This window comes from Populus nigra, chromosome 5, assembly GCF_951802175.1.
Source record: "Populus nigra chromosome 5, ddPopNigr1.1, whole genome shotgun sequence".
Taxonomy (NCBI): Eukaryota; Viridiplantae; Streptophyta; class Magnoliopsida; order Malpighiales; family Salicaceae; genus Populus; species Populus nigra.
The window spans coordinates 21,396,638-21,422,191 of NC_084856.1; the positions used below are offsets into that span (position 1 = coordinate 21,396,638).

Sequence of the window (25,554 nt, forward strand, 5' to 3'; positions counted from 1 at the left end):
CCATTGATATGAGGCCTTTTGGGTATAGCCCAAGAGCAAATCCATGAGGGCTTAGGCCCAAAGTGGACAATATCATACCAATGTGGAGATAGGTGGTGTCCATAGTCCTTACAAGTGGTATCAGAGCCAGGCCCCCGAAGTTAGCCATGATGGATGAATCCTCGGAATGCCGAACAGAAGGTGGTGGGCCCCCAATCACGATGTGCTCCATGGAGCAGCTCTATTGGATAGGCGGTGTGCTCCCTTCATGGACGTGTCCTGATCCCAACACGGTGAAGAGGAGTTGACCTAGAAAGAGCAAACTCTCAAGTCAGGTAGTGCTCTCCGGATGCTTCATGAACGTGTCCTGATCCCAACACGGTGAAGTAGAGAATGAAGAATCCTGGTTGGTTGAGAGTGGACGGATGAATGATCGGTTTGAGGGGAGGCTCGGTGGTCCTTTGTTCGAGGGGAGGATTGTTGGGTATACGACCAAAGTCCCACATTGGCTAGAAATGGGGAGGATCATGGGTATATAAGGATGGATAAATATCTCCATTGGTATGAGGCCTTTTGGGTATAGCCCAAGAGCAAATCCATGAGGGCTTAGGCCCAAAGTGGACAATATCATACCAATGTGGAGATAAGTGGTGTCCATAGTCCTTACAACGATCAGGCAAACGTGCTCCATCATCTATGGTTTAGGACATATCTATTTCAAGGAAGCAGCGAGGATTCGATTTTCCTGGACAGGGTATTATCCGAGGAAGTAGATCGGAGATTATAAGGAACTCTGAATTTTTTTGGACATAACAGAGTAGTTACCGGAGACGAACGGTAAATTTGCTGATAATTTGATGATCCACCTTCAAATCATATAACCCCTTCGTTTTTAACAATACACGAGTTTCCAGAGTATGACATTATTTACTAATATCTAAAACGCTTTGGATGTTTATTGATGGCTTCGCTACTATTCACCCGTTCATAAAATATTGGAAATGATACTGTATATCTTTTTATATTTTATTTTGATTCTTAAATTTTATTTTGTATAATTTGTTTTTAATTGAAAATCAATTACTTTTAATTTTTTAGTTGAGGGTAAAATTAAAAGATAAGAAATTGGAATTAAAAAAACACCAATAAATGGGGTGTTAAAAGTTTTGGAAAAGCTATATTTTAGTCCTTTAACTTTAAATATTATATAATTTTGATACCTCAATTTTCTTTCCAATTTAATTTTGGTATAAAAAGTTTATTTTTGTTATTTTTTTAGTTTCTGATTGAGAGAGGAAAGAGGAAAGTCACTAGATTTCAACTATATAAAGAAAAAAGTATCATTGACATTGATTTAAACCACCAAAACAATCAATATTTTTATTAAATAGTTTTATTTGATGAGAAAAATTCATATTTGGTGTTTTTTTATCTTAAAAGCCTGTGAGAAACTAGATACGATCTCGGGTGAATTTTTTATTTTGAGTTGACTTTTGATTTTTGTAATGGTTTTTTTATTTAGACTATGAAGATATTTATTAAGGTTTTTATAGTGTTTTATATTTGCTTTGCTTAAAAAATAGATTTTAAAAAAGTATTTTTATCAAAAAAAAATTTTAAAACCCTAATTTTCTTATCATCACAACCACTAGAATGTAAACAAATCAGGTAGCTATCGTTTGATTTATTTTTCAAAAAATTTGGGGCAAACCTACACATAACCAAAAAAAAAAAAAAAAACACTAATAAAATAAGCCAAGCTTGTCAGGCCAAGCCACACATAGCCTTTGTTTTTAAAATTTTTTTAAATTATCCAAGGTCATGATGTATCTAGTCTTTTCTGTTTGACGAGGGAAATAATTTGTGGATCGAATTTATTGGCATTATCGTGCCAGCATGGTGGGGCTCACATGGTTGGGAATGGATTGGTGCTGTATCCATTGAAGCTGGCATGATTCTAATAAGGACCTTGTATTGGATAAATAGTTGTTTTTGTCCCTGAGAGGAAAAGGGCAGGTAGAAAGATTTGATTGGTTTTTGGAACGACATGGAATACTGAACAAATAAAATTGAGATGGAAAGGGAGAATAGACAGGGACTTTAATGAAAAGAACTTGAGAAAAGAACCTTCAACATTGTACGAGTCTCACGACACAAAATTAAATTTTGAATTAAACACTAAGGTTCAAACGCAGCCCCCGAGCCTAGTCCAAATAGCTAGGGTTGAAAATCTTATATAAAAAAAAGTAAATTCTGATTATTCGTTAAAAATAAATATTTAAAAGACTAATTCTTTGTTCCAAAATACATATTACTATTCATTACATGGATATAATTATTATTTCACCTCGTGAAAATCTTTTCACCACGACATAAAATATTATTTAAGGATTATAGAAGTTATTTTGATAATTGTATTTTTTAATATATAGTAAAATTACTAATATAATTCTTGAATAAAATAATCTAATACTTCTGCATAAAGGTATTTTTATATTTTATAAAATTATTAAATTACTATATTACCCTTACAAATCATTTTTTTCAGCATTCGTTTCTTAGGTTTGCTTACAATTTTATCATGATTTGTTTATTAATATAGTTTAGTTTTAAGAGTATTTTTGATTTTTACACAAAAAAATAAAAAAGTTGTTGACATGTGTTTTACATGCATCAGCCGCTCTTTGCTTTCTAGCTATGTGTGCGGCTGGCTCTGATGGTTTTAACCGTGATCCCATCGTATTATTTGATTCCTCTCGATGTCTTCTTCCTTTCTAAGTGGCGTGTGTATGGTGATTTAGCCTGAAATTATTTTTCTTTTTTCTTTCTTTCTTTTCCTTCCTTGAATTGTATGCTGACCATACAAAAAATCATACCAATATTTCAATTTATTTTTTATTCCGATTCAATCAATCTTCTCTTATTTGTAATTGTTTTATTTACATTAATTATGTATAATTGGATTTTATTTTTGATTTCATCCCTGGTCATTTGATTTTTTTTTAAAGTTTGGTCATTATTTTTTCTAATTTCTATTTATTTTGTTTTGAATCATTTTATAGATTGATTTTTTCTTTTTCAATTCCACCCCTAGGTATTTATTTTCATGTCAAATATGGTCTTAATTCTTTTAATTGTTATTTTTTAATTATTTTCTTAATAGATTTGATTTTTACAATTTCATCTCTAAGCATTTAATTTCATTTGATTTTTCTCTAAATATTTAATTTTTATGTCAAATTTATTCATAATTCTTTAAATTGTTATTTTTTTTGTATTTTTTATGATTTTTTTTAATTTTATCCCTCAATATTTATTTGATTAAGAATCTTACTTTTTTATATATTTTTTTGGGTTTGCTTTTAATGGGGTCACCTCGGTCTCATGATTTGAGTAATAGATTTAAAAGATTAACTTGAATCGACTTCTGTTTTTTTAAAAGTATTTTTAAAAAACTTTTCTAGTGTTTTTTTCACTTTTTTATTTATAGGGTTATTCTAATTTCATGTTCTATGTCATGTGTTTGATTTGTTGACTCAAGTTGGTTGCCAGGTTCGCTCAAGGTTTTTTTTGTTATTTTTTTCTTTGAAAAGTTTTTTAAATTTATATTTTTAAATTAACTTATAATAAACTTCTTAATGGGACCTGAATCCAAAATTTCATAGATTGTGAGTTTTTTAAAATTTAACAATATTTATAATGCTTGTTCAAATTTACTTGTTTAATTTACAAATATTTTTAATTCCATCTAATCTTTAAAAATTTACGGAATGTTGTGTAGATCTCGTTATAACCTGTTTGTTTTTGTGTTTCAAAAATATTTTTGAAAAAATTTGAATTTTTTTTACTTCAAATTAATATTTTTTTGGTTTTTTTAAATAATTTTGATACGCTGATATCAAAAATAATTTAAAAAAAATAAAAAAATATTATATTGATACATTTCGGAGCAAAAAAAATATTTTAAAAATCAACTACAAACACACTTTCAAACATTATACATATTTTTGTTACAACTGTTTCCTACCTTTCTTGCATTGATTTGTCATATTAAAATTGTTAAATGCCATTAACTCTGTATCTGACATCTCAACTTCTTCAAAATCTCCGGCATGACAATCACTACTACTAATTTGTGTAGTTAGTCTAAAGATCTATGAGATTAATTCGGACTCTTGAGTCTTGGGGTGATGTGTGTAATGGTGCTAGTCGTCGTCTTACGCGTGCACCCACGAAAAACAATGGAGTAAAATAGTGAGGTAAGGAAACAACACTTCCAAGTATGCAATACAATCAAGAAAAAGAAGGAAAAAACTTGGCTTCTGGGGCAAATGGGGCTCTCACCTTGCCTTTCCATAACTCAAAGCAAGCATTCACAATGTCCATCAAAAGCACCAAACTTCTCTAATCTCCACACTCCTTCTTACACTCTTAGGATTGGAAATTAGCAGCTGATGATCATGGCTGCCAGAGACATTGCTCTGCAGATTCTCACCCTATTATCCACTTCAAACTCAATTGATTTCAATTACCCTGCAGTTTTCAATTTTGGTGATTCAAACTCTGACACAGGTGACCTTGCTGCTGGCCTAGGCTTCCTACTTGCCCCACCTAACGGACAAATTTACTTCAAAACTCCCACAGGAAGGTTCTGTGATGGCCGTCTCATTGTTGATTTTCCAAGTAAAGTTTCTATCTCTAACCTTGCCAAACTTTGCCACTTTTATTGCATGCAAAATGATTTTGTTTACACTTTACAATAGCTACTCTACTCATGTCATATCGTTAATAGTTATTAAACCGGTTCTGCCAGGCATGTTGACTTAGTAATTTGCTAACATGTAACTTGGTTACAACTAAACATTGCCTCAATGAAACTCGTGTAAATTGATAATTCATAACTTAATAGACCTAGTTGAATCTCAATAGGACCGATCAGGTTAATTATAAGGATTTATTTTTAATTTTTATCTAAAATAATATCATTTAAATATTTTATTTTTTATCTAAAACAATATCATTTTAATTAAAAATAATAAAATAATATTATTTTAAAATAAATTTAAATTGACCCAACAAACTAACAACCAAGTCTGCATCAAATCAAAACCCTTAAAGTGATATTGCTATATTTAATTTCATCTCTATATCAAATCAAAAGATTCAAAACCCTTAAAGTTATATTGCTATATTTAATTTCATACCTTTAGGCAAAGCAATGTTCAATCACACATCCAAACAAGAAGATTAATTTTTCCTTTTCTTTTCTTGTGTCCCTTTCAATTAACTTCTAGGAATCTTCAATTGCACCCAATGGCCCCGCCATCTTCTTTTTTTTTTCTTTTTTTTTTCTATATGGTTGGTGACTAATATTTAAAGTGAAAGCTTTAGCCTTTATCTTCGTCGTCTTTTTCTTCCATCAAGGAACACATCTCATTACCCGACATAGCTCTCCCCTACCAATGGCATCCAAGAACTGTATTCTCATTTTTCTCACCTTAGTGTCCATCTTCTTGCCACTAACACAATCCATACACTTCAAGTTTCCTGCTGTTTTCAACTTTGGCGACTCGAATTCTGACACTGGCAACCTTGTGGCGGCTGGCATTGAAAGCATTAGACCACCATATGGGGAAATTCACTTCCGGATACCATCTGGGAGATACTGTGATGGCCGTCTCATTATTGATTTCCTCAGTAAATCTCCCACTTCCATTGACTATTTCATGCTTAGTTCTTGATCATGTCAGCTCTGTTTTTATTCTCTGCATCCCCCTGTTTCCTCTGTTCTTTCTTCTGTTTTTTTGCTCTGTATTCCCCTTTATTCCAGTTTTTAGTATGAAAAAATGTTCTTTTCTTGTTTATATACTGTAATGTTAATTTTATGCTCAATCCCTATCTTTTTTAATGAGATTCTGGAGGTGTTTGCTGTTTATTGCAAGATTTAGTGGAATCAGCAATGCATTTAGAAGTTATGAATCTGAAATCTTCCTATCTGCCTTTTTCTTTCATGTTCATATTGCCCTGTTTCCTCTGTTTTCAAGTATTAAGTGTTGCATAGTTTTTTTATTCATTTGGGTGTGATTTTCAGTGGATGCAATGGAGCTGCCCTTCCTAAATGCATATTTGGAGTCAGTTGGGGTGCCGAATTTTCGAAAAGGATGCAACTTTGCAGCTGCAGGATCAACTATACTTCCAGCAACTGCAACATCTGTTTGCCCATTTTCCTTCGGGATTCAAGTGAATCAGTTTCTACGATTCAAAGCTCGGGTTCTTGAACTGCTGGCCAAAGGTATGTATGTGCGTAATTCACTCTCTTATTGCAAGCCATTGTTGAGGAAAACTTGATTGAAAGTGGCATGGATTCAGTTTGATAAAACCTAGAGAGTTAATGTCTGAAGTATTGTAAGAAGTGTAAGAACATTCATAGATTTTTCTTTAAACTTTTCCACAGGCAAGAAATTTAATAAATACATCCCAGCAGAAAATTATTTTGAGAAGGGGCTATATATGTTTGATATAGGCCAGAATGATCTTGCTGGTGCATTTTATTCAAAGACATTTGATCAAATTGTTGCTTCAATCCCAAACATTTTGGTCGAATTCGAAACCGGAATCAAGGTTAGCTCGTAGTTCTGTCCTTTCCTTTTCTTTCGATTTTTTGACAGTAACCTTTCTTCAGGAAGAAAACATGAAAATCCGCTTCATTGATTGATTGGTTTTCTTGCACTAGAAACTATATGACCAAGGAGCTAGGAATTTTTGGATCCACAACACAGGTCCTCTTGGATGCTTGACTCAGAATGTTGCGAAATTTGGAACTGATCCATCAAAGCTTGATGAACTAGGATGTGTAAGCGGGCATAATCAAGCAGCTAAACTTTTCAATCTTCAGCTTCATGCTCTCACAAAAAAGCTACAAGACCAACATTCTGATTCAAATATCACATATGTTGATATCTACACAATAAAATCCAACCTCATTGCTAATTATTCTCGATACGGTTAGTATGCCTCAGTTCTCTTTAATATGAGATTTTGTTTAATCGTTTTCAAACTTTTATCATCTTCTTATCCAAACAAATGGAGAAGTAGGAGGAAAGGAAAGATATTTGATTTTGAGTGGATATGAATTTGTAGGATTTGAGCAACCCATAATGGCATGCTGTGGCTATGGAGGACCACCTCTGAACTATGACAGCAGGATTGTCTGTGGGCAAACAAAAGTTTTGGATGGAACCAGTGCCACAGCCCAAGCATGCAATGATAGCACTGAGTATGTGAATTGGGATGGAATTCACTATTCAGAGGCAGCAAATCAGTATATTTCATCACAAATACTCACTGGAAAATTTTCGGATCCGCCTTTCGCTGATAAAATGCCTTTCCTTCTCAATCTCCAGTTCTGAGGAGCTAATTTGCTTACTATTCTGTAATTATTCTATTAATTTTTTTTCATCGTGCTAAGAATATTAAAAATTTCTGATTAGTGCTCCATGATCTAATTCTTAAGTATAAAAGCTTGATGTTGCAGATTGCAACAACAAAACCCTACTTTCTCACAGGTTTCATCTTAGAATAGTATCTGGACAATGATATGATACCGTGAGAATACGATGAAACCATTGTTCTAATACACCTTCCATGAACATAAACCAAAAATATGTACGTATCCTCAGGTTGCAAGGTTCTCGTCGAAAACATTACAAACATTTGTACAACTATGTGCCACCAGGTTTTATCGAAACCTGGTGGAAATAATTTGAGAAACAAGTCTAGCAACAGGGTTATGATTTATTTCTTTGAAACATAAGCATAGTATTGTGCCATAGGAACAACAAAAGCAATCACCAACAGACCTCCAACCACTAGAGTGAATTGTCCCCTCTTCTCGTCTGTCTCTTCCCTGCTTTTGAAGTTGGATTCTCGTTTATTTTCATTAGCCCTTGGACCACCAGGATCTGGAAGCCCATCAATAGCGGCTACTAACCTCTTAGCACTGCTATAAATTGCTTCATTGTACTTTTCTTCTGTCGCCAAGACTGCAATTGAAAACCCACAGTAATCACCTTCGCTGCTCTATCGTAACTGTTGAAGTTCTTATGATCACGATGTTAAATGAAAAATGGACTAGAAATCTTCTGCTTATAACCTTAGCTCTTAAGATAGATGACATTTGAGTTTTATGAGAGTTGCAACTTGGGCAGGCACGGGTAACTTAATCAGCCTCATTTCTAAGATTAATGACATCTGAGCTTCATGAGAGTTGCAACTTGAGCTAGCACAAGTAACTTAGTCAGCCTCATTTCTAAGATTAATGACATCTGAGCTAGTTCGATAATTGTATCGGGTGCCAATACTATGAATTTTTGATCTTGATAAAAATAAATTTCATTTTAGCAAAATGGAACTATACTACCATAACAGTGGATGCTGATTAGGTGAGCATAGGACACAGAATGAATTTAGTACTCTAGAGCTTATCCTGAGATCAAATGGTACTATGTCGGAGTTCATGATTTAATTGGACCTCAAGATTCAAGAAATCCTACTAAACATTCCTAAACCTTGGTAGCTTTTTTGCAGCGAATGATACATGATAGCCTGAGGCCTAGAGCCTTCTGAATCCGCAGAAAATCAATATTCTTAAGGTCAACTACTGATCAGATTGTTGGAAGTTTTCGCTTTCTTGGATTTTATGAGGGAAAAATGTGAGATTGTGTTGAAGTATGAACTGAAAAATAATATAAACCATATCTTAAGGTTAAAATTATACATGTACTTCCTTAAGCATCATGCAACGCAATGAAATAAGGAAATATTGGAAAGATAACTACCAACTTGAAGATTGAGAAGTAAGTGCATAGTTTACCAGGTAGGTTCTCTGATACAGTGGCATCAAGAACATTTTCTCCAACTGCTTGGATAAACGCCGGCCCCCCTGTAATTGCCCCTTCCTTTTGGCTGGTCACAAGCACAACAATTCCCTTATTGTTGCCGTCTTCAATAGAGGGATACCATTTCTCCAGAACTTGGTCAGCATACTCAAAAGCATCAGCTTTGCTCTGCAACCAAATATAATCTTGATTCAATTCTATGCATCTAATGTCCATTGAGTCAGCTAACATGCAGTTACATTTCTTCAAATAATCAAAAGCTTGCTTCAAAGGAGTAAATATTGACCCATATTATGCTAGACTAACAACACGTACAAATCAACGAGGAAGGGATGCAAAAAGATTTACAGTAAGCTTTCTAACAGTGACGAAATTGATCTTGAAGTTCTTCCTTGATTCCAAATCAGATAACAGCTGCTTGAGATCAGACTTAGTCACTCTGCTAAGCACACCAGCATCATCAAATATATATGACTCTTTTGGTGGCCCTTCATAGAGCACATCAAATTCAGATGCTTGAGCATTGCCAGTGTACAACAGTGGGCTAAAGTTGAGTGCCAAAGAAAGGGCTAATGCTGCTAGGCCCTGTTGGGCATGAATGAACCAGCTATTGGGTACTGACAAAGACTCAAAGGTGTGCCTTTTGAGGCTGGAAGTGATGGTTTTGGGGATGAAAGAGAGTGAGTCTGGTCTTGTTTGAAGTGAAGGTAGCAGATGGGATTTTGAAGAGGAAGGTTTTGGGTTGAGGAGAGGAGATAGAGTGTGAGAAGAAAGTAAGGTTTCCATGGGAAAGAGGGTGAGAGAGCAACAGAACAGAAATCAGAAATGGTGGACACACAGAGGTAGATATTATGTTTCTACATCATTTTCTGGTCTCTCTTTGGTTCAGGAATTTGGGTGGTTTGGATTTGTTTTGTTTCGGATTGGCTGGCTGGCTGTAATTTGAAATGGATAACGTCTCTCAACCATGGAAAAAACTACGAGGACACTTTGGTACATACAGGATTTCTAAGTAAATTTGTGGCATCATTGGAGAAACCCGGGGAAGCGTGACAAATTAACTCGAGATTAAATTAATTTAACTTGGTTTTAATTTTGTAGGTTAACTCTTAATCTATTTAAATTTAATTAATTTTATTTGAAATAATATTAAAATTTAATTGATTTAGATTAACTCGTTTGATTAATGATTTGAGTTTTATATTTAGTAAGTTAATTTAAGTTGACTCAAATCAATTTAAAATAATATTATTTTAAGATTTTAAAAAAAATTAAAATGATATATTTTTTTTAAAAAAAGCCAAATAAAATCTTATGTGAGTTTTAATTAGATTTACCGGTTCATAAACTGATTTCCTTTATTGAGAAAATTAAATTTGATCAACTCTTAATTTAATTCAAGATAAAACTTAGCCTGAATTAATTTTTAAATCTGCTAGCTGTTAAACTAACTTGCTTAACAAATTCGAATTTTATAACAATGCTTGTTGAGTGGAAGACAAAGCAAAAGTTGGAAGGACAATATTTTCAACCCAACTTACTCGTACAATTAAGGGGTGGTTTTGATTGCAGTAAATGTAATGGTTTAAAACCCTCTTGCACAATCCTTAGCTGAATCTTCCTCACCTTCAAAGTCTGTTCTTTCCACCATTGCCAATACAAAATCTTGGTTTCAGTTCTATGGTGATGGTTTTTCTATCAGGGTCCCTCCTCAATTTGAGGACATCATGGAACCAGAGGTATCTTTATCCTCCTTTATATTGTAATTTCACTGTTTTGCCTTTATACTGCATGTTTTTGACAGTTACTATTTCATGTTTGATTGTTATCAATTTTGATAGGTAGCTATGGATATGGTGTTTTAGTCACCATTGCTGACATTTTGCGCATTTTATTCTTATCAAGGGAATGCCTTGAATTGGCATGTAATTTTAATTCTTTGGGTTTTAAAGGATATAGGATGCTCCAAATTGACAATTGGTGATAGATTTATTAAGTTCTGTAAGCTAGAACTTTTGAGATTATTTCAATTTTTCTTAGAATTGATATCTTGATTGAGGGAATGTCAAGTATTGTAAAACTTCGATCTGCTGTTATTTCACTGACACTCTTCTGTAGGCATCACCAGGCATCTGGTTTTGCAGGTTTATCAATCGTGTGCTTTGGCAGCACACCTATAGATAGCTTAGGAAAACAAATCATATGGCATATTAAGGACCACATTCTTGGAAGTATTGCATAATAGACATGTAGGAGGACCTAAGATTAATGATTGATCAGCTTCTCTGACTTACAAACGTCTTTTTCTGAGTTTATAATCTTAACTCCTGTCACATGATTGTTCCAGATGTTACCCTATCATGCAAATATCTAAGCCAAATACTAGTTAGTTTCTCCTGCCAAGTTACGTGATGGTCATGCCTTGGCAACTTCAGGACTCAGAACTCATGTTTTAACCATGTCTTGGCTCGCCTATTGAACTTGAGAATAAAGCCTCACGTTCAAGCTTTGGGAGTTTGGAATTGTAGCATAAGAAAAACAAATAAAAACTTTGTTATCTGAATCCTGATACCTAATGAACCTAGTCTAGATACTGCTACTTTTTATGTTTTTTCCAGTCTTTCGGTTGTCTTGGCATTCCTCTCACTACACTGCTTTTTGATGCAGTGCGACCTGTTGCATAGTGGATTGAGGAAGCATTCTAAGCAAGCCACGAGCATGAAGATTCACTTTCACGCAATCCATTATTTGTTCTGAATGGTAATGGTCAGCTATCAGCAGCTTACTGTCATCGACGGCATACAGCTTATAGAGAGGAAAATCTTATTTGAGGGATGTTTAATTTTCGCCTTTGTGTTTGTATTAGGGAAGTTCTTGATCATATGGTCATAAAATCTCTAGGGGAACACATTTTTTCCCTCGTTTTGCACAAGCATTATGGGGTGAGTTCTTTTCAGTTTGAATCTTGATTCGTTCAATCGCAATGAACACTCAAAATGTTGTGGGTTCTTCGACTAGTTTCTGTACTCCATGAGCAAAATTAATGCTTGTAGACGATCGATTGCAATTGTCATGATCTTTATGTCATCCATCTACAGCTAGCTTTATATATTGTGATATTAATCCATATATATCAGCAATGGATCGACAAAAGTAAGGCTTGAAACAGAGAGTTTAACCCTCATAATTAAGTGATCATTAACTAAACTTTCTTTAATTTTCCAGTTCTTTTATTTTTCTGGAGATTTGTTCAGCAACGTCAATGCAGTTTGCTCTGATGTTGGCTTCAAGTCCAAACTACCATATGCTCACCTGTCAAGAGGCGGCTCACTGCCCATCTTACTCTTAAACATGGAGGTCGGGTCTCTCACTATCCTCATAGTTTATTCTGAAATTGGGATTCTAGGCCGAATACATATGATATTATGATTGTTTGAGTGAAGTCTCTCTGTTAATTCATGCCCAGATAGTTTGTGGACATTGAAGAACTTAATTGCTATTCTCTAGGTGCTTAGATTCTGAAAACAACTGGTAAACTAATGATTATAGGAAAAAAAGAAAAGAATCATTTGCAAGATTGCTTTGGAACACATCTCATTTCATATTAATTTTTTAATTACATTACATAAGCCTCGATCTTAATCTTAATCTTAATCTGGGAACAGCAACTACAATGACAAAAAGTATTTTATAAGAACCCAAGTTACAAGAGAAGGTGGGAAAACTGACATCACAGAAGGTGATTAATTAGGCTTCAAGCTAGAAATCTTCTGTTTTCCTTTAATTAATAAGATTGTTTTCAAGGTAAAGTATGTTTAATGCCTGCCACTGTTACCACTGCCAGAACCAATACCAGATCCCTGGCCGGCACCTGCACCAACGCCAACTCCTATACCAACGCCAATTCCAACTCCAAATCCTCCACCTGCTCCACCACCACTTCCGCCACCTAAACCACCACCAGCACCACCTCCTACACCTCCACCTGCACCAAAGCCACCTCCATGGCCTGGTCCTCCACCTATGACTCCACCTCCTCCTCCTCCTCCACCAGCACCACCTCCAAGGCCACCACCACCACCTACACCAGCTCCAGCTCCAAAGCCCCCGCCATGACCTGAACCACCACCAATACCACCGCCACCTCCTCCTCCTCCTCCACCACCTCCACCAGCACCGCCTCCAAGACCACCACCTACACCACCTCCTGCTCCGAAGCCCCCACCTTGACCTGAACCGCCACCGATACCTCCACCACCACCACCTCCTCCACCGCCGCCTCCACCACCTCCGAGTCCGCCGCCTCCACCACCTCCAGCTCCAAAGCCTTCACCATGACCCGACCCACCACCAACACCTCCTCCACCTCCCCCACCAAAACCACCACCTCCACCAACACCTCCTCCAGCACCACCACCTAAACCTCCACCACCTCCTCGTCCCCCTCCACGTCCACCACCACAGCCTCTTCGACCAAACCCACAGTTATCGTCACCAAACCTAGTTTTGTCAAGTTTGTCATCACCAAGAGTGATGGCACTCAAATGAAGAACAATGCACAAGAAAAGTAGAAGCAAATAAACCCATTTTGAAGACACAGCCGCCATTAATGCAACTTTCTGTTTATGCCAAGTTAAATTGCTAGCTAGCAACAAGCTTCTCTGCAATGTTTGCTTGCTTTGTTTGCAAGGAGAAACTCCTTTATATAGGGTTTATCCAGTGGCCAATTTGGTAAGTCAACCAAAAAGAGCTATTGATTGGTGGGTTTATGTCACGCGTTGGTACCGTTGGGGAGTGGCGGGAAAATTTAATGCTCGAATGGAAGTCAACCACGGCTTCAGCTTCTTATAAATTGAACCACAGCTGTTTCAAATGATCACTTATTCTCACTTAGTCCCTCCATTTTTGAGAAATAATAAGTTAGTCCTTCTTATTAGAAAAGAAACCCATATTTTTTTTATATATGAAAAGGAAAAACAAACCATACTTAATTCTTATGTTTTATATCTACTTAATATCATTTTATTCCAGAATTTGCTTTAGTGATATCCTATATGAAATTCATTGTTCTTATTAGTATAGAAGTGATGTTAGAAAATATGTTTGTTTTTATTTTTTTTTTAAATTTTTTTAATAGTTTTCAAAATAATAGTGGTGCGTCTTCGAAACAATGACTGAAAAAGGTGCTGAGCCAGATGTTTACACCTACGTACACTGCCTTGATGGATTGGTATTGTTTACAGAACCAAATGGATGAGGCCAGAAAAGTGCTCGACATCATGGTTGGCAAGGGTTGTGCAGTACCAGCGTCTTGATCAATGGATATTGCAAGAGTAGAAGGATGGACGAGGCAAAACCACTCCTTGCTGAAATGTCTCATAAAGATTTGACTCCTGATACTGTCCCTTACAGCACTCTTATGAAAGGTTTGTGCCGTGGAGGTAGAGTTCTGGATGCGCAAAAGCTTTTCAAGGAGATGCATGTGTTCTTCTGGCCTGCTTCCAGATTTGATTGCCTACTAATTTTGCTAGATGGCTTGTGAAAACATGGACATTTGGATGAGGCATTAAAAATGCTAAAGGCAATGCAAGAGAGGAAAATTGAACGTTATATAGTCCTTCATACCATTCTCATTGAAGGGATGTTTATTGCTGGGAAGCTTGAAGTTGCCAAGGAACTATCTTCCAAGCTTTTTGTGGACGGAATGCGACCCACTGTACAGACATACATCAAGGGACTTCTTAAAGAGGGGCTGTCAGATAAAGCATACGAATTGCCTAGAAAAATGGAAGATGATGGCTTCTTGCCGGACGGTTGCTCTTATAATGTCGTTATCATTAATGGATTTCTTCAAAATCGGGACTCATCAACTTCCATACGACTTATCGATGAAATGGCAGGGAAAAGATTCTCGGCAGATTCTTCTACGTTTCAAATGTTATTGCTTCTCAATGAACTGAGTAATTTTTTTTTGTTTTTTGATCGAGTGCTGTTGTAGGCTGCTGTGCCTATTGCGGGTCGTCAACTTTAGTGACTGGTTTGCAGCACCTGGTAGTCACTATTTTGCGACTTGTTTTGACACTATATAAGCACACCTCTTTGGATTGGATAATACTTAACAGAATAAATAGAGTGAAGCTCTGTATACAGAATCAAGGAGAAACAATACTTTTCTTCTGTAATTTTCAAGTAGAAAGAAATGTCTGCTGTGATTAAAGCCTTGCATCGATAATTACAGGATTTCTGATATACAGAACCACCAAAAGAATGCTGTGATGCAGATATCACTGCCGCAGAACTCCTCTTGTTCAATTTCCCTGGAAAAAAAGAAAGAATAAGCGCTCTAACCCAGAGTCAAGTCATAAAATCCCCAGATATCAGCTAGAAGCGATTCATTTATTCTCATCTACATGGTATATCAATATATAATAGACGGTGACAGTGTGATTCTGTAGCAACAGTAAAATGCTTTGACGAGGCTTTAGCTTTAAAGCTAGTTTCGTTATTTTTTTTAAATATTTTTTATTTAAAAATAAATTAAAATAATTTTATTTTTTTCATTTTTAATGTCAGTATATCAAAACAATTTAAAAATACATCAAAAAATTTCAAACAAAAAAAATTAAATTTTTACATAAATGCTTTTCAATTATAAAAATAAACAATGCGTTTTGTTTTACATGTGAGGAGAGATTTTAATATTTATTCGAGAGTGTAGTAGATGTTATTTTTTAAAATATTTTTTGTTTTAAAATAAATAAAAATAATATATATATATATATTATTAAATTTATTTTTAATATGAACATATCAAAACAATTCAAAACTATATATATAAAGAAATTTAAAACTTAAAAAATAAAATTTTTAAAAAATATATTTACAACACAATACTAAATACCACCTTCACTGTCATATCATATCTTCAAGTTAAATAAGAAGAATTAAAGTTTGATTTATAATATATTAGTATTATATTAGATTTACGGTGGGAGTAGTTGCAGACTGTATTTTTAAAAAATTTAATTTTTTTTATTTAAAATAATTTTTTTTATATATTTTCAGATCATTTTAATGTATTGATGTTAAAAATAATTTTTTAAAAATAAAAAAATAATTTTAATATATTTTTAAATAAAAAAACATTTTAAATTATTATCATTATCATAAGACTCTATTTATCTCTTAACTGTTCTTCAGAATTTTATTTTTTTTATTCAACCGCAGCGGGCAGAAAAATAATGGTCAAGTTAAATGTAGGGTTTTTCAAGGGGAAAAATAGGGCTAGTCAAGATTTTTCTCATCTGCAAATTGGGCGGTCCGATTATTTATTAATATCGAATTCCATTATTTCGGCCTTCAAATAGAAAGAAGACGGCGAAGTTGACTACCATCTCCAGCTTTCAAAGGAGGCAAAGGAACAGCGAGAGTGAGAGAGAGACCAGCAGCTTTTTAATCAAACAATGATGATGTTCATGCGGAAAGGCGCTTTTAGAGCTACGGCTTCTTCTACTGCTATTCGGCTTCTTCTTCAACAACATGTGGAAATGGGTATCTTTCCTTTTCCTCCTAATTTCCCTTCTTTGTCATTCTTCAAGCATCACCACATCACCACTTCTGCTTGTACTAAGAAACCTTCTTTGCCTCAAAAACATTGTGGGTTTGTTAGTAATACTAGCAATGACATTAGTATTGATGATGCCTTGAGTTCATTCTATCGCATGGTCCGCATGAATCCTAGGCCTTCTGTTGTGGAATTTGGCAAATTCTTAGGGTCCATTGCCAAAAAGAAACAGTATTCCTCTGTTGTCTCTTTGTGCAATCAAATGGATTTGTTTGGAGTTACCCACAATGTTTATTCTCTAAATATATTGATTAACTGCCTTTGTCGCTTGAATCGTGTTGATTTTGCTGTCTCTGTCTTGGCTAAGATATTCAAACTAGGTATTCAACCTGATGCTATCACATTCAATACACTCATTAATGGGCTCTGCAATGAGGGGAAGATTAAAGAGGCAGTAGGATTGTTTAATGAGTTGGTACGGAGAGGGCATGAGCCCAATGTAATTAGCTATAATACTGTAATCAATGGTTTGTGCAAAAATGGCAACACAAATATGGCTGTTCACGTGTTGAAGAAGATGGAACAAAATGGGTGCAAGCCAGATGTGGTGACATATAGTATAATCATAGACAGCCTTTGCAAAGATAGGCTAGTTAATGAGGCCTTGGAGTTCTTATCTAAAATGGTGGATCGGGACATTCCACCAGATGTCATTACTTACAGCTCCATACTCCATGGTTTTTGCAATTTAGGACAACTGAATGAAGCTACTAGATTGTTCAAAGAAATGGTTGGTGGGGATGTTATGCCAAATACAGTGACATTCACTATTCTGGTTGATGGACTCTGCAAAGAAGGGATGGTTTCAGAAGCTCGATGCATCTTCGAAACGATGACTGAAAAAGGTGCCGAGCCAGATGTTTACACCTACACTGCCTTGATGGATGGGTATTGTTTACAGAACCAAATGGACGAGGCCAGAAAAGTGCTCGACATCATGGTTGGCAAGGGTTGTGCACCTGATGTACATAGTTACAGCGTCTTGATCAATGGATATTGCAAGAGAAGAAGGCTGGACGAGGCAAAAAGATTACTTTTTGAAATGTCTGAAAAAGAATTGACTCCTAATACTGTCACTTACAGCACTGTTATGCAAGGTCTCTGCCAAGTAGGGAGACCTCAGGAAGCTCTAAATCTCTTCAAGGAGATGTGCTCTTCAAGCCTTCTTCCAGATTTGATGACTTACTCAATTTTGCTAGATGGCTGCTGCAAACATGGAGATTTAGATGAGGCATTACAATTGCTCAAGGAAATGCAAGAGAGGAAAATCAAACCTAATATCGTCATTTATAATATTCTTATTCAAGGCATGTTTATTGCTGGCAAGCTTGAAGTTGCAAAGGAACTATTTTCCAAGCTATCTACGGATGGAATACAACCTACTGTACGAACATACAATGTCATGATCGGGGGGCTTCTTAAAGAAGGGCTGTCAGATGAAGCGTACAAATTGTTTAGAAAAATGGAAGATAATGGCTTCTTGCCAGACAGTTGCTCTTATAATGTTATCATTCAAGGATTTCTTAAAAATCAGGACTCATCTACTGCTGTACAACTAATTGATGAAATGGTTGGTAAAAGATTTTCTGCGGATTCGTCTACATTTCAGATGTTATTGGATCTGGAATCTTATGATGAAGCCATATGCCGGTTTATGCGTGAAAGCTCTCAACATAGAAAAATGAAGTGAGTTTTCTTATCAGGTGCTATTGTAGGCTGTTGTGCCTATTGTGGGTCATCAAGTTTAGTGACTGGTTTGCAACACCTCTTATTGTGTGTGTTACTGATACACAATGTATCTGCGTCTAATTGACATATTGTATGATGACTAGTCTTATTTTCCATGGTGCTATAAATTTTATAAGTTAATTTAGGTATTTTAGATTTTGAATCTGTACCTGTTGTTTAGACTTGTACTGATCATAATGAAGGGAATGAGTTAGAAATGGGAACTTGATGATTCTCATGATCTTGTGCAATTAGCCAAGTTACACCGGGTTTTATTGGAGTTGATTTGGTAGGTGTTGTTCATAAGGCTGGTAATCTTGTTGCAGGTATAATAGCTTAGCTCATCTATGTAGAGAATTTAAATATTTCGAAAACACTCGAATGTGTAAATATAGAAACCTCAATCTTAATCTGGGAACAACAAATTACAACGACGATAGTGTTCTATAAGAACCAAAGCTACAAGAAAGTTGAAAAACTCTCATGACAGACAGAAGGTGCTTGATTAGACTTCAAGCTTATAATCTTCTGCGTTCCTTTCATTAATTCATACACTTTCAAATTGCGAAGGATTGTTTTCAAGTTCAATGTCTGCCACTATTACCACTGCCAGATCCCTTGCCTGCACCTGCACCAACTCCAATTCCACCGCCAACGCCAACGCCAATTCCAACTCCAACTCCAAACCCTCCACCTGCTCCACCACCGCTTCCCCCACCTAAACCACCACCAGCACCACCTCCTACACCCCCACCTGCACCAAAGCCACCTCCATGGCCTGATCCTCCACCTACACCTCCACCACCTCCCCCTCCACCGCCTCCGCCCCCACCAGCACCACCTCCAAGGCCACTACCTACACCACTTCCAGCCCCGAAGCCCCCGCCATGACCCGAACCACCACCAACACCACCCCCACCCCCACCCCCTCCTCCCCCTCCACCGCCTCCTCCTCCACCAGTGCCGCCTCCAAGGCCACCACCTACACCGCCTCCTGCCCCGAAGCCCCTGCCATGACCTGAACCGCCACCAACACCACCCCCACCCCCTCCTCCGCCTCCGCCGCCGCCTCCTCCAGCACCACCTCCGAGCCCGCCACCTACACCACCTCCAGCTCCAAAGCCTCCACCATGACCTGACCCACCACCAACACCACCTCCACCTCCCCCACCAAAACCACCGCCTCCACCAACACCTCCTCCAGCACCACCACCTAAACCTCCACCTCCTCCTCTTCCCCCTCCACGTCCACCACCAAACCGACCACCACAGCCTCTTCGACCAAACCCACAGTTATCGTCACCAAACCTAGTTTTGTCGAGTTTGTCGTCACCAAGAGTGATAGCACTCAAATGAAGAACAATGCACAAGGAAAGTAGAAGAAAAGAAACCCATTTTGAAGACACAGCCGCCATGAATGCAACTTTCTGTTTATGCAAAGTTAAATAGCAAGCTAGTAACAAGCTTCTCTGCAATGTTTTGCTTGCTTTGTTAGCATGGAAAAACTCCCTTATATAGGGTTTATCCAGTGGCCAATTTGGCAAGTCAACCAAAAGAGCTAGTAATTGGTGGGTTTCATGTCACGCGTTGGTACCGTTGGGGAGTGGCGGGAAACATTTAATGCTCGAATGAAGGTCAACCATGGCTTCATCTTCATATATATAATTGGGGAGCAAATGATCACTTATTCTCCACTCAGTCCCTTCATTTTTTGATAAATAATTGACTTTGATTTGCTCAATAAATGCTTCCCGGCACTCTCCCAATGGTCCCAACGAGTAACATAAATTTGCACCATCAATACTTAGAGCTCCTTTTGTTGACTTCGCCGGTGGATATAAAACCCAGAAGAAGGGAGCTTTCCTTATGCAAAGAAGAGAGAGCGAACATTGCAGAGATATTTTCTTAGTGTTTTACGTTGAAAAACAATTATTTTAATTTATTTTTAAATAAAAAACACCCAAAATAAGAAGTTACTCACTCTTAAACGGTCACTTAATCTGTATTGCAGTGGCAAAATGGGTTTCTTTTATGTTCCTTCTAGTGTTCATTGTTGTTCAGTTGACTGCAATAGTTCTTGCCAATGACAAACTAGATAAAACTAGACTTCGTGATGATAGCTGTGGTTTTGGTCGAAGAGCTATGGTGACTGGTTTGGTTGTGGAAGAGGTGGAGGACTAGGAGGTGGGAGCGGGGGCATTGGTGGAGCAGGAGGAGGTGGTGGTGGTGGTGTAGGATTACTTCACTATTATGACCTTAATCTATTTATTAGTTTTATTTAATGGATCAAATTCAGTAACAAAAGAGGTTTGAGACAAGGTGATCACCCTCTTTCTTCTTTTCTCTTTGATATTTTTGCAGAAGGCTTCTCTGTGCTATGTCAAAAAGCATTGTATCTAGTTATTTTAAAGGTATTGAATACCGGAAAGGTAAATACCTTAGTCATCTTCGATACGCAGATGAAATTTTGATTTTTTATACGCAGTGACTACAATTTATTTACTCGTGCTAAGAGTATTATGAGATGGTTTACAAGTGATCTTTAACAAAAGCTTATTGGTAGGAATAAACCGGGGGTGATTTAGTAAAGTTAGCATTTCATTGGCCTAGGGTATATATCTTGCGAGGTAGTTGGTTGATTAGAAATCTTTTGATTTTTCAAGATAAAATTCTAGATTAAAATTCTAACTTTGAGTTAATTCTTTATAGTCTATGAAAGCAGATATGTTCATTTGAATATGTAGTATATATGAAAATAAAAAATTATACTGCAAGTAAGATTTCGGCATGTTTTTTCTGGAAAGTTTTGGACGTGTACTTTTAACTTTTATTCAATGAAAAACATATCACAGAAAGTAAGGTTTGAAATATAAAATATAAATTTTTATCTTTTAGCAATTAATTTATAAAGTTTTTTAGGCATGATAAACTAATAAAAATAACTTTTAATAAGCTTAAAATACATTAAAAAATATAGTGTAAATGGAATAAAAACATATATATATTTTACACTTTTAAGTAAGAGGATTAGAAAGTTTACTGAGGTGGTCTAATAAGTCATGAACTTTTCTTTTAATTCTAGTTTGTCACGCCCGTACTGGCACTAAAACTATATTATTTGTTATATATTTTATCGATTATTAACAACAACAAAGTGTTAAATAACTATAAAAATAGTTTAGATTACTAATATAAATTCAAATTTTTTAAATTTTTAAAAAATATTACGCAGAGGATCATTAGAGAACAATTTCTTCACAAGTTTTAACCCGGGATAGAAAAATATGTTAGGAGATTCTAAATAAAATTTCAGTCCGGTCCAAATAAAATTGGTCAGTATGTGATTTTAGATCGAAAATCTGAATTTTCGTGTTCCATCCTTATATGGATCGTATCAGTTATCCTACTAAATCCTCACAACCATTTCTTTATTTTAAAATATATTTGTTTTTCCTTGTCATTGTTTATTTCATTTACAAACTTATTATCAGTTCACAATAATGTTACCAAATTTTAACCGAGGTTTATAGCAATACTTTTCCATGTAATTCTTTCTTAATTGTTATTTCTTATTTTTATTATAATTCTTCAGAATTATTTTCTCATTCTAAAAACATGTTTATTTTAAATTTTTCTAATTCCTCTATCCATCGAAACCATTATCGGTTTCACCGATGTTATGAATTTTAAACTAAATTTCTTAGTCATTTAACTACATGAATACCTTTAAATTTACTTATGGAGGTCATCCTCTCCATTTATACATCACATGCATTTTTATTTCCATCATTTATTTATCTCTTTTCATTTTGAGTTTCCATTACTATCAAAATCTTATTATCTTTGATTCTATGTTTACGCATGGGTTTACAGGTTAAGAGAATCAACTCGAGCCAACATAAAACTAAAATTAGTTATTATTATATTTTTAAAACTCGACTTGAGAGTCAACCTAGAAAAAGGCTTGAGTCACGAGTTGAGCGTTGACTCAGGTTAACGCAAGGATAACAAGTGGTTAATATTGTAGTTTTAAAACCTGACGCAGAGGTTGACCCAGGTAAGGTAGAGGTCACGTGTCGGGAGGGTTGACCCATGTCAAAGTAAAGATAAAATTTGTTATCATCATAGTTTTAAAACCTAACTCGATAACTTACCCGGGGCATGATCTGGGTCAAGGGTCGGGAGTGTCAACCTGGGTTGATCCACTTCTATTAAAAAAAAAAAAAAGAAGAATCAAAGCAACCTCATTTTGATCTAAAAGAAATTTATTAAAAAAATTTCTATAGTTTTTTTACCTAGGTTTTATCTGGAGTCGATCCGGGTTTTTGACTAGTTCAAATCTGGTCACTCCTTTGTCTATTTTTCTTAACTCGGATTAGTCCAATCCCCAGGTCGATCCACCAGGTTAATCTGAGTTTTATAATAATAATAATATTAATATTAAATTAAATATTTAATATAAACTAAAGTTAAAAAAATAATAACTTATAATTATTTGTTAAATATGTAATTTTAACATAAATATATATTAAGAGTAAAATAATTTTTTTTCATGTTTTATTATGTTTTATCCACTATAACCAAATATGATACGTAGATAATCAATTTCTTATACACCATATCCATACACAATTTTGTTTTTTTTTTTTGTTAATCTTGAGATAGTAACTAAATGCTATCTTACATCCCCGAGATAGTTATCAAACATTATTAAAAAATTAAAAAAAATATCATTCATATGTTAATTCTCAAAAAATGATCAAATCAACCAATATCTTTATTTAAATATTTTAGTTCAAATGAAACTTTTTATTACATACTAATTTCGAATTATTACGAACCCTTCATCCATCTCCATGACAAGAATAAACTAATTTGACCATAAGAGTATTGTAATATGAGGGAAAAAAAAAAGGAAAAAAAGAAAAGAGCGAATGAATTTCTCTCATTCCTCTCTAAGATGGACTGATCATCTCACTAAGCAACAATCTCTAAACCCAACTTCTTATACCCCTTTTTCTTATAAATTACTTCAAATTAATGATAGAGAGGAGGAGGAGGATCAGTGGTGACAGCAGAGGAGGTGGATAAATTACTTAGGAGCCAAGTTATTGGATGGGTTGGGACTTGAACAAAGGGTGAAAATACAGGAGGAGGGCACTTCTCCTTGAGTATTTATAGCATGGAATTTGAAAATATAAAGTTCCTGATAGTGCCGTGTCACAAATGCTGAAAAACTGATCTACATTCCCTGCAAAGGTAAAATGGTTTGAGTGAAGTCTCTGTGTTAATTCATGCCTGGATAGCTAGTCTGTGGACATTGAAGAACTTGAAGGGTACTTGGATTCTGAAAACAACTGATTATAGGGAGAAAGAGAGAAGAAAAGATTGCTTTGGAACACAAATATTAACTTCTCAGGTACATTGCATATATAAACCTCAATCTTAATCTGGGAACAACAAATTACAACGACGATGGTGTTATATAAGAACCAAAGCTACAAGAAAGTTGAAAAACTCTCATGACAGACAGAAGGTGCTTGATTAGACTTCAAGCTTATAATCTTCTGCGTTCCTTTCATTAATTCATACACTTTCAAATTGCGAAGGATTGTTTTCAAGTTCAATGTCTGCCACTATTACCACTGCCAGATCCCTTGCCTGCACCTGCACCAACTCCAATTCCAACGCCAACGCCAATTCCAACTCCAAACCCTCCCCCTGCTCCACCACCGCTTCCCCCACCTAAACCACCACCAGCACCACCTCCTACACCCCCACCTGCACCAAAGCCACCTCCATGGCCTGATCCTCCACCTACGCCTCCACCTCCTCCCCCTCCACCGCCTCCGCCCCCACCAGCACCACCTCCAAGGCCACCACCTACACCACCTCCAGCCCCGAAGCCCCCGCCATGACCCGAACCACCACCAACACCACCCCCACCACCACCCCCTCCTCCCCCTCCACCGCCTCCAAGACCACCGCCTACGCCGCCTCCTGCACCGAAGCCCCCGCCATGACCTGAACCGCCACCAACACCACCCCCACCCCCTCCTCCACCTCCACCGCCTCCTCCCCCACCAGCACCGCCTCCAAGACCACCACCTACACCACCTCCTGTTCCAAAGCCTCCACCATGACCCGACCCACCACCAACACCACCTCCACCACCCCCACCAAAACCACCTCCCCCACCAACACCTCCTCCAGCACCACCACCTAAACCTCCACCACCTCCTCGTCCACCACCAAACCGACCACAACAGCCTCTTCGACCAAACCCGCAGTTATCATCACCAAACCTAGTTTTGTCAAGTTTGTCATCACCCAGAGTGATAGCACTCAAATGAAGAACGATGCAAAAGAAAAGTAGAAGAAAAGAAACCCATTTTGGAGATACAGCCGCCATCAATGCAGCTTTGTGTTGATGCCAAGTTAAGTAGCTAGCTAGTAAAAAGCTTCTTGTAATGTTTGCTTGCTTTGTTATCATGGAGAAACTCCCATATATATAGGGTTTATCCGGTGTCCAGTTTGGCTAGTCAACCAAAGAGCTATTAATTGGTGGGTTTCAAGTCACGCGTTGGTACCGTTGGGACAGTGGCGGGAAACTTTAATTCTCAAATGGACCACGGCTTCATCTTCATATAGAAATTGAACCACAGCTATGATTGGGAGCAAATGATCACTTATTCTCACTTAGTCCCTCCATTTTTGAGAAATAATAAGCTAGTCCTTCTTTTTACAAAAAAAAAATCCATGTTTTTTGTATGAAAAAGAAAAAATGTTACCTAATCTTGTGGTGGTTCTAATTAAGTTATCATTGTGATTAACAAGTCTCTGCTTCCAAAAGTTATTTTTGGTTAGTGTTGGACAACAAAGTAGATTTATAAAAAGTATTAAGAATACATGTGAGTGTGTATTATGAGATAGCTTTAAAGTAAATTTATATATTTTTAAAACATAAAATATATAAAATATAGAGAGATATATCTCCACTATCTTAGTTTCTTAGCATTGATTTCGAATTCAGTTTAGTCTTTTTTTTTATTTGTTATTAGGTAATCGGTCCTTTAAATCGTTAGAAATTCAATTTTAATACCAAACTTTATTTTTTTATTTTCAGTTTTTTTTCCAAGAGAAGAGAGAGAGCTCACTAGAATCTAGTATAGAGAGAGTCATCATTAATGATAATTCCGACCAAAGAAATGATCAATGTTGAAGTCCATGAGTTTCATTTCATGAAAGAAGTTTCACTAATATGTTTTTTCTCCTTCTCCTTGCCTGAAGAGACATATCTGATCATGAAAATATTTTTAGCTTCAG

The 25,554-nt window shown here is 36.1% G+C and overlaps 4 protein-coding genes across 4 annotated transcripts; 2 read left to right on the top strand and 2 right to left on the bottom strand.

Annotated features, from left to right (window-relative positions):
• Positions 1-5,373: 5,373 nt before the first annotated feature.
• Positions 5,374-7,468, top strand: LOC133694721 (GDSL esterase/lipase At1g54790-like). The gene is made up of 5 exons (XM_062116394.1): positions 5,374-5,676; positions 6,071-6,271; positions 6,434-6,600; positions 6,713-6,983; positions 7,120-7,468. The coding sequence occupies exons 1-5, from the start codon at positions 5,442-5,444 to the stop codon at positions 7,386-7,388; spliced, it is 1,143 nt and encodes a 380-aa protein (XP_061972378.1). The 5' UTR covers positions 5,374-5,441; the 3' UTR covers positions 7,389-7,468.
• Positions 7,469-7,591: 123 nt separating this feature from the next.
• LOC133694722 (UPF0603 protein At1g54780, chloroplastic-like) lies at positions 7,592-9,774 on the bottom strand. The gene is made up of 3 exons (XM_062116395.1): positions 9,225-9,774; positions 8,852-9,044; positions 7,592-8,021 (listed from the first exon to the last, which is right to left on the bottom strand). Exons 1-3 carry the CDS (start codon positions 9,660-9,662, stop codon positions 7,774-7,776), a joined length of 879 nt encoding a protein of 292 aa, XP_061972379.1. The 5' UTR covers positions 9,663-9,774; the 3' UTR covers positions 7,592-7,773.
• A 2,917-nt stretch (positions 9,775-12,691) lies between these two features.
• LOC133694877 (glycine-rich cell wall structural protein 1-like) lies at positions 12,692-24,640 on the bottom strand. The gene is made up of 3 exons (XM_062116571.1): positions 24,178-24,640; positions 19,031-19,384; positions 12,692-13,164 (listed from the first exon to the last, which is right to left on the bottom strand). The coding sequence occupies exons 1-3, from the start codon at positions 24,638-24,640 to the stop codon at positions 12,692-12,694; spliced, it is 1,290 nt and encodes a 429-aa protein (XP_061972555.1).
• Positions 16,117-18,452, top strand: LOC133693676 (putative pentatricopeptide repeat-containing protein At1g12700, mitochondrial). Its single transcript, XM_062114942.1, has one exon. The coding sequence runs from the start codon at positions 16,340-16,342 to the stop codon at positions 18,188-18,190; it is 1,851 nt and encodes a 616-aa protein (XP_061970926.1). The 5' UTR covers positions 16,117-16,339; the 3' UTR covers positions 18,191-18,452.
• Positions 24,641-25,554: the final 914 nt, after the last annotated feature.